The sequence below is a fragment of the Eptesicus fuscus genome, chromosome 3 (assembly GCF_027574615.1).
Source record: "Eptesicus fuscus isolate TK198812 chromosome 3, DD_ASM_mEF_20220401, whole genome shotgun sequence".
NCBI classification, from domain to species: Eukaryota; Metazoa; Chordata; class Mammalia; order Chiroptera; family Vespertilionidae; genus Eptesicus; species Eptesicus fuscus.
This window is the reverse complement of record NC_072475.1, coordinates 43,232,053-43,244,853: the sequence shown is the minus strand read 5'-3', so window position 1 is coordinate 43,244,853 and position 12,801 is coordinate 43,232,053. Positions and strand designations below refer to the sequence as shown.

Sequence of the window (12,801 nt, the reverse complement as noted above, 5' to 3'; positions counted from 1 at the left end):
AACAAACACAGAGAGTCAAGCAAAATGAGGAAACAAATGAATATGTTTAAAAAATAACACAAGATAAAACCTCAGAAAAATATATCTTAATAAAATGAAAATAAGTAATTTACCTAATAAAGAGTTCAAAGTAATGGTAATAATGATGCTCACCAAACTTGGCCAGAGAATGAAGGAACACAGTGGGAACGTCAACAAAGACATAGAAACTATAAGAAAGTGGCAAAAAGAAAGAAAAAAAAAAAGAAAGTGGCAAATAGAAGTCACAGAGTTGAAGAATACAATAGCTGAAATGAAAAAAAAACAAAAAACAACAGGGGTTCAACAGCAAACTGGAGAAAGTAGAAGAAAGGATCAGTGATCTGAAAGACAGAGCAGTGGAACTCACCCAAACAAAGTAGCAAAAAGAAAAAATAACTTAAAAAATTAAGCTAGCTTAAGAAACCTAGGGGTTAACATCAAGTAAAATAACATTCACATTATAGGAGACCCAGAAGAAGAAGAAAGAGGCAGAAAACTTATTTAAAGTCATAATGGCTGCAGCCTTAGCCAGTTTTCTCAGTGGTTAGAACATCAGCCCATGGACGGAAGGGTCCCGGGTTCCATTCCGTTAAAGGCAGGTATGTTGCAGACTCAATACCCAGCCCCAGGCAGGGTGTGTGTGGGAGGCCACCAATTGATGTGTCTCTCTCACAGTGATGTTTCTCTATGTCTCTCCCTCTCCTTACCACTCTCTCTAAAAATCAATGGAAAAATACCCTTGGGTAAGGATTAACAAAAACAACAAAGGAGATTAGTAAAAAAAAAAAAAAAAGGACATAATTGCTGCAAACTTCCCTAACCTAGAGAAGGAAAACAGACATCCAGATCGAGGAAAACTCAGATAGTTCCAACTAGGAGAAACACATCAAGATGATATCCACATCAAGACACATTATAATTAAAATGTCAAAAGGTAAAGATAAAGAGAGAATTTTAAAAGCAGCAAGAGAAAACAACTTGTTACAAGCAAGGGAACAACCCCCTCCCCAAAGATTATCAGCATTTTTTTTCAGCAGAAACTTTGCAGACCAGAAGAGAGTGGTATGATAAATTCAAAGTGCTGAAAGGAAAACTCTTCAAGAGTACTATACTGGGCAAGGTTATCATTCAGAATTATATGAGAGATAAAGAGTTTCAAGATAAGCAAAAGCTAAAATAGTACATCACCACTAAACAGGCCTTACAAGAAATGTTAAAGGAACTTCTTTAAACTGACAAGAAAAGATACTAATTAGTAACAAGAAAACATATGAAAATAAAAATCTCACTGGTAAAGGTAAATATATAGGAAAGGTAATAGGTTAAAGCTAATATGAAAGTTAAAAGACAAATGTAGTAAAAAGAACTAAAACTATAATAAATAGTTAAGGGATACACAAAATAAAAAGTTGTAAATGTGACATCGAAAATAAAACATGTGGGAGGGAAAGTAAAAATGTAAAGTTTTAGAATGCATTAAAATTTAGCTTGCAGCCTAAGTGCCCATCAGCAGATGAGTGGATTAAAAAACTGTGGTACAGCCCTAACCAGTTTGGTTCAGTGGATAGAGAGTTGGCCTACAGACTGAAAGGTCCCAGGTTCGATTCCAGTCGGGGGCATGTACCTTGGTTGCAGGCACATCCCCAGTGGGATGTGTGCAGGAGGCAGCTGATCGATGTTTCTCTCTCATCAATGTTTCTAACTCTCTATCCCTCCCCCTTCCTCTCTGTAAAAAATCATTAAAATATATTAACAAAAAACAACAACAACAACAAAACAACAACTGTGGTACAGCTACACAATGGAATACTATGCTGTGGTAAAAAAGAAGGAATTCTTACATTTTCAACAGCATGAATGAAACTGGAGAACATTATGCTAAGCAAAATAAGCCAGTCAGAGAAAGATAAATATCACATGATCTCACTTATTTTGGAATATAATGAACAACATAAACTGATAAACAAAAACAGATCCAGAGACAGAGAAGCATCGATCAGACCGTCAAACCTCAGAGGGAAGGTAGGGGAGGGTGGGGGTAAGGGGGAGAGATCAACCAAAGGACTTGTATGCATGCATATAAGCCTAACCAAGGGACACAGGCACCAGGGGGGTGAGGGCATGAGTGTGTGTGTGTGTGTGGGGGGGGGTAATGGGGGCATAAGGACACATATATAATAAATTAATTAATAAAGAAAAATAAAATAAATAAAAATTTTAAAAATCAATGGAAAAATATAAAGAATAGCCTTGGCCAGGTGGCTCAGTTGGTTGGAGCATCAGTCTGTGCACCGAAAGGATGCCAGTTCAATTCCTGGTGGGAACGTATCTAGATTATGGGTTCAATCCCCGGTTGGGCACGTATGGGAGGCAACCAATCTATGTTTCCCTCTCACATCAATGTTTATCTCTCTCTCTCTCTCTCTCTCTCTCTCTCTCTCTCTCTCTCTCCTCTTTCTCTCTCTCTCTCTCTCTCTCTCTCTCCCCTCTTTTCTTCTCTCTTTCTCTCCCTTCCTCTATTCTAAAAAGAAAAAAATAAATAGAAACATATCCTCAAGTGAGGATTAACAGGAAAAATAAATAAATAAAGAATAAAATCATATGATTATCTTAATGGACATAAAAAATCATTTGACAAAATTCAACATCAACTCTCAACAAAGTGGGCATATAGGCAGCATATCTCAACATAATAAAAGTCACATATAATGAGACCATAACTAACATAGTCAACAATGAAAAGCTGAAAGTTTTTCCTCTAAAATTAGGAACAAAACAAGGATGCCCACGTTTGCCACTTTTATTCAACATAGTATTGAAAGTCCTAGCCAGAGCAATTAGGAAAGAAAAAAATAAAGAAAAAGCATCCAAATTGGAAAGGAAGAAGTAAAACTGTCATTATTTGTGGACAATATAATTTTATATAGAGAAAATGCTAAAGACTCCACCAAAAAAACTGTTCAAATTAATAAACAAATTCAGTAAAGTTGCATGGTACAAATTCAATATACAAAATTCTGTTTCGTTTCTATACAATAACAACAAACTATCAGAAAGAGAAATTAAGAAAACAATCCCATTTACAATTGCATCAGAAAGAATAAAATACCTAGCATTAAACTGAACCAAGGAGGTAAAAGACCTGTACACTGAAAATTATAATGCACTGAGTGAAAGAATCTGAAGACACAAATAAATGGAAAGATTTTTCAAGCTTATGTATTAGAAGAATTAATGTAGTTAAAATGTCCATAGTACCAAAGCAATCTATAGATTCAATACAATTCCTATCAAAATTCATGACATTTTTCAATGAAACAGAATAAACAATCCTAAAACTTATTTGGAACCATAAACACCCAAATAGCCAAAGCAATCATGAGAAAGAAGAACAAAGCTAGAAGTATCACACTCCTGGATTTAAAACTATTTTACAGCCGAAACCGGTTTGGCTCAGTGGATAGAGCGTCAGTCTGTGGACTGGAAGGTCCCAGGTTCGATTCCGGTCAAGGGCATGTACATTGGTTGCGGGCACATCCCCCGGTGGGGGGTGTGCAGGAGGCAGCTGGTCGATGTCTCTCTCTCTCATCGATGTTTCTAGCTCTCTATCCCTCTCCCTTCCTCTCTGTGAAAAATCAATAAAATATATTAATAAATAAATAAATAAATAAATAAATAAATAAATAAAACTATATTACAAAGTTATAGTAATCAAAACTATATGGTACTGGCATAAAAACAGATACAGATATCAATGGAACAGAATAGAGACCCCAGAAATAAGCCCACACACATAATTCATGACAAAGGAGGTAAGAATATACAATGAGGAAATAAATGGTGTTGGGAAAACTGGACAGCCACATGCAAAAAAAGAATAAAACTGAACTACTACTATCTTACACCATACAAGAAAATTAACTTAAAATTGATCAGACTTGAATGTAAGACTGAAACTACAAGACTCCTAGAAAAAAAACAAAAACATAAACGGTAAGTTCCTTGGTGATAAACTTTTGGATCTGACTCCAAAGCATAAATACACAAGTGGGACTACATTAAACTGAAAAACTTCTGTACAGCTAAGGAAACCATCAACAAAATGAAAAGGCGATGTACTGAATGGGAGAAAATATGTGCAAATCATATATGTGATAAGGGGTTAATATCCAAAATATATAAACAACTCATATAACTAAATAGCAAAAAAAAAAAAAGAAAAGAATTTTTTTTATGAGCAGGGGATCTGAAGAGCCATTTTTCCAAAGACATATAGATAGCGAACAAGCACATGAAAAGATACTCAACGTCACTAACCATCAGGGAAATGCAAATCAAAACCATAATGAGATATCACCTCACACCTGTTAGAATGGCTAGGCTCAAAAGACAAAAAATAACAAGTGTGGATGAGCGTGTGGAAAAACAAAACTCTAATGTACTATTGTTGGGAATATAAGTATGTGCAGCTACTGTGAAAAATAGTATGGAGGTTCCTCAAAAAAGTAAAAATAGAACTACCATATGACCCAGCAATTCCAATCCTGGGAACTTATCCCCCCAAAAATAAAAATACTAACTCGAAAAGATATCTACAGCCTCATGTTCACCGTAGTATTTACAATAGCTAAAATGTGGAAATAATCTAAGGGCCTATCAATGGATGAATGGATAAAGAAGATGTGATATATATAACATATATATATATATATATAAATATATATAATGGACTTCTACTTAGTGATTAAAAATAAAAAAGAAGGAAGTTTGCCATTTGCAACATGGATGAACCTTGAGGGTATCATGCTAAGAGAAAGACAAATATCAAATGATTTCACTTATATATGGAATTTAAAAAAATAAGAACAAAACAAAACTCACTGATATGGAAAACAGACTGGTGGTTACGAGAGGGGAAGGGGCTTGCCTGAGGGTTGGGGAAAATGAGTGAAGGGGGTCAACAGGTACAAATTTCCAGTTATAAAAGAAATCAGTTATGGGGATGTAATGTACAGCATGATGACTACAGTCAATAATATTGACTGCATATTTGAAAGTTGCTAAGAGAATAAATCTTAAAAGTTCTCATTACAAGAAAAAAATAATTATGTAACTCTGTATGATGACAAATGATAAACAGACTTATTGTGGTGATAATTCAGATATATACAAATATGGAATCATTATATTGTACACTTGAAACTAATATAATGTTATATGTGAATTATACCTCAATTTTTAACAACTCACATACTCTGGCTCAGTCAATAACAATTACTACAAAATTTGAATAAGACAAAAGTGAGACTGAGCAATCTCAGTTAGCTCTATAGGCATGTCACTTTATAACATATTTTGGTCTTCAAAATATTGATCTAGAGATACTATTTTTAAAAAGTGATTTCAACATTGTCTTATGGATAAAATAAAGTTCATATTTACCTGTCCTTTAGCAAAGCCACAGAGAAGTCTTGAGCAGTCGTTGTTAATACTGAGGGCAGAGATGGCTCCATACTGACCCCCAACACTAGTGCTACCCAGACAGAGTCGCAAGGCTTGATTCTGATCTAAAGAAAGCAATTTGTAAAATCAAGTGAAAGAAATGGAAGGAGTAAATAAATACATATTTATTATAAGCTTGTTTGCAAAAACTTGGGAGGTACCAAGAATCAACTGATGAAGTTATATCATTTTAAATACATGTCTTAAGCATCTACTAAAGGCTGGGCACTGAATTAGACACTAAAAATGCAGGGTGGGGGACACAATATCCACATAGAAGCATAATACATAACTTGCTAATGATAAGTGAAAAACTCCATAAGAAAACTATCTCCACAAACAACCCATCTTTCATCACCCACATTCCAGAATTGTATTTCTTGCTATTTTCAGGATGAAAAGTTACAGGGAATACTACCTTTTTGAGTAGCTTTAAAAATTAAAAAATCAAATTTTATTAATTTAGAATTTGACTTCATTTCTATTATCCATGAAGAAAAGGTTTCCTAAGCAAATTAACAGAATAAAATTATAGTGTTTAACTACTTAACAGAATTATTTAAAGCATCAACACTTGATATGCTAAAAGCAAATAATTAAAATCTCTACTAGATTAAGTTATTTAAGGGCAAGGATTTTGCCTTAAACACCTCTGATATCTCCAGGGGGCACTCAAGTATTTATTAAACGTTATCTAATAATTAAAAGAAATTTCTCTAGGGCATCTCCTAGGTAATGCTTATTTTGTATAACGTTCATTACTGTACCTACTTGAAAACCATGAAATAAAAAATTTAAATATAATAAGGCATGCCTACAAAGTTTAGCTTTAGAGGGGAAAATAAATAAACCCAGCACACTCGCACAATCTGGAATTCTCTCAACTCCCCCAGCAACTGTTTGTGTCACCCTTCACTAGTATTAAAAACAAGACAAAAGGCCCAAAATGGAGTCACTTTTGCTAAGCCCCCTATCACCAAACTAAGACTTAATACTTAATTAGTTTCGGTGTCTCCCAGGAATGGAATTTTAAACCAGTTGATCAGGAATTGCCTAGTCAGTACTAGTTAGGCAATCTGTCTGACAGACCATCATAAAGGAAGGTGACCTTGCCACAACCAACCTGCTTTTTGCTAGTATTAACTTCCTTGTTCCATTCCCTTCTGCCTACAGAAGTCTTTCATTTTGTATAGCTTCTGGGAGCTCCTTTCTATCTGCTAGATCAGTGATTTTCAATCTTTTTAATGTCATGGCATGCATAAACTAATTACCAAAATTCTGCAGCACACCAAAAAGTGTATTTTTTTGCTGATCTGACAAAACAAAATAGGTATCATTTTGATTCATTCACACAGGATGGCTATTGTTGTGTGAGCTGTTATTTTTTTATTTGACAATCTAAGGGAAAAGAGGTCAGTGCCCTAACTAAATAGTCAGGTATTGCATGTTTTTAAAATTCTTACATCACACAGGTTGAAAACTGCTGTGCTAGATAATGCTACCTGATTCATACATCATTGAATTAAGCCAATAAGATCTTTAAAATTTACTTAGCCAAATTTTATTAACATTATCTACATGCTACTTTTTGGAGGTAAATATGTTTTCCACTATGAGACTGAAACCTCTGTAAGGCGAAAGTTGTAAGTGAATAAACACTCCCAGAATACTAGCATGGTGCCTTCCTTACACTCAGAGGCATCTGACAGTTATCTGAACAGCTTCCACATTTGCAAATCTTCCTTTTGTAAGGGTAAATCTAGTTAACAGAAAGAGCCCCAAAACATGCATTCTCAGGTCTAGGGAATATTGTGTAAGCCCTTTTGCCCATCCAAAGTAAATACTGTAAGAATATTTTTCTATGTTCATAAACTGGCTCAAATAGTAATTTCCACCTTCCCAAGGAATTCTGATTCAATTGATGGCTGTATTGTATCTGCCAAACAAAAAATACTTCTCGTTTACTGAAATCATTTTAGATTTTAGCCTTCTATGATGACTATTCAGAAAGGACTAAAACTCATAAATATATAAGGGCTGATGTGTTTAAAAAGTCATTATCTTTATTCATGTCTAGCATTATTACAATTACAGATTTTTTTCTACTTTTTCCTTATTTACATACTTTTTCTTCCCTTCCCTAGTTTAGTTCAAATTAAGATTTCCTTACTCTAAATATGATATCACATTTTATTTTGCTTAACTGAAACTGTCTATAAAAAGTGATGTTTCCCATTATCCTTATCAGGGTTGCCTTAAACAGTTAGCACATTATCCATACACCTTATTTTGCAAACTGTCACAATACAACCATTGGGCAACAGTGTTCTATACATACCACTATTTCGGGTCATGCGTGTAGGCAATGGATGAACTGACAGTTAAGAGGACAAAGGCAGAAACTCCATTCCAGTCTCACAACGCCCCCCCCCCCGCCCTCCCGCCCCCATGTGTCTGGGCTCCTGCCTTCCAAGCACAGAGTCCTGTCTGAATAGAGTCCTGCTGGGATCCTTTGTAATCACTGCTTTGAGATCCAAACTTTACATCAACTACTGCTTTCTTATTTAACAAAGTTCATACTTTAAATTAGACTATTTAAGTATTATAGCTCAGGAAAAGAATAGGAGAATTAAAGTGTATGATAAAATAGAAAATAAAGGTACTATTAAGAAAGAGGAAACAGAGAAGAAAAGAGGAAAGGAAAAAGACAGTATGTGATTTGAGGTTAAAAACCCAAACATGACTCTGCTTTCCTGACTTATGGGTCCCCTGTACTGAAAACTAGCTAAGACAAGAAACCAAATTATCAACCTTGGTCATTCCTGAAAGATGTATTAATTTACATCCAACAGGACTGTGTTAATAAAAATACTCATAACTTTTTTCTTGATTTTTACAATGTATTCATTATAATATAATTAATTATAATACATTGATAATGTCCCTTTATAAGTTCACATGGCTATGAAATGATGCACAGTATATAAAATATAACCTATTTTAACTCCAAAAGATATTTATCTATTCTTATTGCTGGCTTTATACACTCTATTTTTACAGTACCATATTAACAAACTAGCTATTATAGAATTTAGACTAAAGTCAGAAAAGGTAGATTTCAGAGTCTTATTTGGAGAGGTTTCTTTGCTAGAGTTAACTAAACATTCTATAGTCCAGGTAATTCTGGACAATTCTGGGGAAAGGTACAAAAATAAAAATAAAACCTCTTTCAAACACTTAAATTCTGTAGTTATATGGAAAGAACAGCACATGGACAGAAGCAAGAAAGATGAAAATCAGTGCTCTCTGAAAATTCAACTCTCCAGGGGTCTCTTGATCTCAATTTAAATGTAAACATTCTATTCTCCCCCTACTCTCTGAAATCTCCTTTGTCTATCATTGGGGTGAAAAGATTAAATTAGTAACATCTAATTTCATTTACAAATTCACATAAAGCACTTCTGGTTGGCATTGTCAACTTAGTTTTTTGTGTGTGTTTTTTAACTGGAGTGGGTCCTTATGAAGCAAATAGCTGGACAAGAAATAGGAAATGAAACTATCATTTTTCCTATAAACTTCATAGAATTGGCATACAGCTTAAGTGTGAAAAAGTTAAAAAAATAAATAATGAGAAAAAGTACAAAATGGTGTAAATGCAAGAGATTATTATTAACAATAAATAGATTACCAATTAATTAAAAGGACTTGAAGCCCAGATATCACAAAAAGCACATCTATTTGATACTGCAATGAATTATATCTATTTCTCTTATTAGCATACCTTTCAAAGTATACTTCGCTTAGGGTAGATCTCGGTATATTCTGGGCTTAAGAGTAATGTGCTGAATAGCAAAGAAAAATCACAAATAATGCATAAAACCTATAATAGCTACCAAATCTAAATTTAAACATATTCCCAGAATTTTTCTTCTCTTTCCATGTACCAAAATTAACCCAATCTTCTATTCCTTTGCCCCTAATTTGTTTTAACTGGTTCCTAAAGACTGTCAAAGTAGGAAGTACCTAGATCCAAGAAGGAATCAAATTTAATTGTGTGTGTAGAGCTCTACTGTTATTGGCAGTATTCATCATTCTTCAATATTACTCTTTTCTTATCCTTTGAGCATATTAAAATATTCTCTAAGACCAAAGCAGAAGCAAAGAGATATTAAGAAACATTTTTCATCAATGATTATGAAACAGCAGAAACACTTTTACCTGACCTCCATCTAACCAACACACAGAATTAAAGTTCTCATCCCCTCTGTAAAGGTTACCGACTCAAGCCAGATAACCCTGAATCCCCATGACTAACTAGCTATTTTCTAGAATGCTGATACTTACAAAGAGTCATGTGTGTTCATTCCCAAACTTGTTCATGCCATTCATGCCACTCATGTTGCTGTACTTTACAAACTTAATTAAAAATATACAAACTGATGAAATAGAGTGAAAAAGAAAGGGCTATCGTTTCCATGAAAACTAAATGAATGCTTTAGAAAAACTTGGTAAAGATAAATTGCTTTAAAAATTGTCATGAAGTAGGATGTGTGCAAGATAACTGCAAAAGATTCAATAAAAGTTTTCTGAAAACCTAGTATTTTGTACTCGATTAATTCACAGGTGCCTACATTCTTACCTCTTTTCTAAAAAATTAAAAGTGCAAATTTTGCATGGCCCATTATTGATGCAGTTTATGCCAAAAAAGATGCTGCAGACCTCCATCTGGCAGATACAAACTCAAAGTAAAGGCTTTGGTATATATCAAAAGATTAAGGGTGAAATGAATATTTATATATTTTCAGTTAAAACATCAAAGGTATGCATAAATTTATAATTTTTAACAATTCCCTGCTTTAACTTTCAATTAGCTGGTTTTCTTCCATGAGTACTTCATAAGAGGGCACTGACTAATTGATAGCATTCTCTTTCAATATTAAAAGGTCAAAAGAAAAAAGTCACTCATGCAAACCAAAATTACTATACCTTTTCCTTTGAATCCATGGAGAAAAGATCAAAAGAGAGAAAGCAAGAGATCAGATCAAAAGTTCAGAGAAAAGACAGGTAAAATTTCAAGAGTTTAAGTGACAAACTATAGTTATCTATAAGAAGGATACTATAAATGTGATTAATTGATGTCTCTAGAGTTTATGGTTATATTCAGGTATTGGTTATTGGAAAAGAGAAAAGACATAACATTCAAATTACAGCACAGTAAGTAAATCCAAGGTCATTGGGTTTGATTAATTTTCGTCCTGGCCAGGTGGCTCAGTTAGTTGGAGAGCCATCCTGTATATTGAAAGGTTGGGGGTTCGATTCTCAGTCGACACATACAGAAGGCAACCAATCAAATAACTCTCTCTCTCTCTCTCTCTCTCTTTCTTCCTCCTTCCTCTAAAAAAAAAACAAAAAACAACCCCCCCCAAAAAAAGACAGTCTACTAAAGTATGCTAACAACCTAAAAAATGGAAAACTAATGACCTTGGGATAGGGAAACATCTTTATTAATATTTGAATTTTTGAGATCCTTCATATAGGTAAGATCCAAGATACACAATAAATGCCATATATCTATAATTCCATACGAATAAGCAACATAGAAGTGGACACAGACACTGGGGTGGTCGGGGCTTGCCCTCGGGGATAGGAGTGGCGGGGAGGGAGGGAGTCAATCGGGGGAAAAAGGAAACATATGTAATAGTTTAAACAATTAAAAAAATAATAAACAACATACATCATTCTTTATAAAGCTTAAAATGATTACTATTTTAATGTCCCAGGTCACTATTCCAATGGGGAATCTATTAGTAATTAAATAAGTATGGTTCTTCCTTCTACACTTTATCCTATGATCAATGAAGATGTTTAAAAGAGATCAGATTTAACCCAAGTCTTCAATCTAGACACTTCATAGTATTATTACTCTACCCTGGTTTTCAAGCAAATTTAATCAATTTGTTAAACTCATTGTCAAAATATATGATTCTTACAAAAATGAGTAAAATTTATTAACACGGTTAAAAACCCAAAGCACAACCAGAATATTAAGATTCTTTCTCAAAAATGTTCACTCTAGAATACTTTCTTTCCCTTTAAATTATAACAAGTCTATTATTTCATCAGAAAGCTGCTGGGATCTAAAGAAAATTAGGAAGCATGCCCAAGGAAATTAAAGAGACATTAGCAAAAGATAATATACTCTTCTCCTTTGTTAGTTTTTGTTTTAAGTATATTCATTTTAATTTGTTGCATTAAGCTCTACATGGGTTTGATTATAAGCAGGTACATATTCTTATAACCTCGTGGTAAGGAGGGAATGTTAAAACAGAGTTGAGGAAAAATAATGGTAAGTGAGAACAAAACTCAACATTCATTCTGCTGACAGATAAATATATGCATTATATTCTATCCTCATTCACTTTAGTTCTTCTTTTCTTCATATATCTTGGAATTGGCCTCCTTTTCTCTTAGGACAGGAGAACTGCTCAGAATGGTGGGAATGCGCTGATCTAGGATTCCATATTCCTTGATTCTAACTTTGGCTCTGTGCATGTCACTTAACCCCTCTGGTTCCCAATCACCTCCTATGTAAAATAAGGGAATTGAACTAAATGACCTTTTAAAATCCTTTCCCAAAATCCTATCAATCCAATACCCTCCATGGTCCCCATAGGAAAACAAGCATTCCTACATCTGATAGCTGGTAAAACTTTCTGGAAGGCAACTAGGCAATACATATTAGACGTGTTTAAGATGTTCATACCCTGACCCGGGGTATGACTTAGGACTTTTAGGAATTTGTTCTAAGGAAGTAACCACATGTACAAAAATGCAATAACAAAGATGTTTACCACTATACTGTTTGTTTAGAACATTGGTCGGCAAACTCATTAGTCAACAGAGCCAAATATCAACAGTACAACGATTGAAATTTCTTTTGAGAGCCAAATTTTTTAAACTTAAACTTCTTCTTCAAAATAGACTCGCCCAGGCCATGGTATTTTGTGGAAGAGCCACATTCAAGGGGCCAGAGCCGCAGTTTGCCGACCACGGGTTTAGAAACAACCTAAATGTCTTGTAGTAGGAAATTATTACGTAAATTATAGTGAATCCATCTAAAATAATACTATGTAGCCATTGAAAATAATGTTATAGATGAATATATAATTACATGGACAGATGTTCATTATAATGAAAAAGCAAGTTACAAATTACATGATCCCATTTGGGATAGGTATATGCACACAAGCACACACCCATGTGCATGCGCATGCGCGC

At 34.1% G+C, this 12,801-nt stretch overlaps 1 protein-coding gene across 1 annotated transcript in view; it reads right to left on the bottom strand.

The window, feature by feature from the left end:
• VPS8 (VPS8 subunit of CORVET complex) overlaps positions 1–12,801 on the bottom strand; it is a 246,690-nt gene that overhangs the window by 196,458 nt on the left and 37,431 nt on the right. Inside the window, exon 8 of the mRNA XM_054713802.1 lies at positions 5,464–5,588. Within this exon, the coding sequence (XP_054569777.1) occupies positions 5,464–5,588 (125 nt within the window). The remainder of the gene's footprint in view (positions 1–5,463; positions 5,589–12,801) is intronic.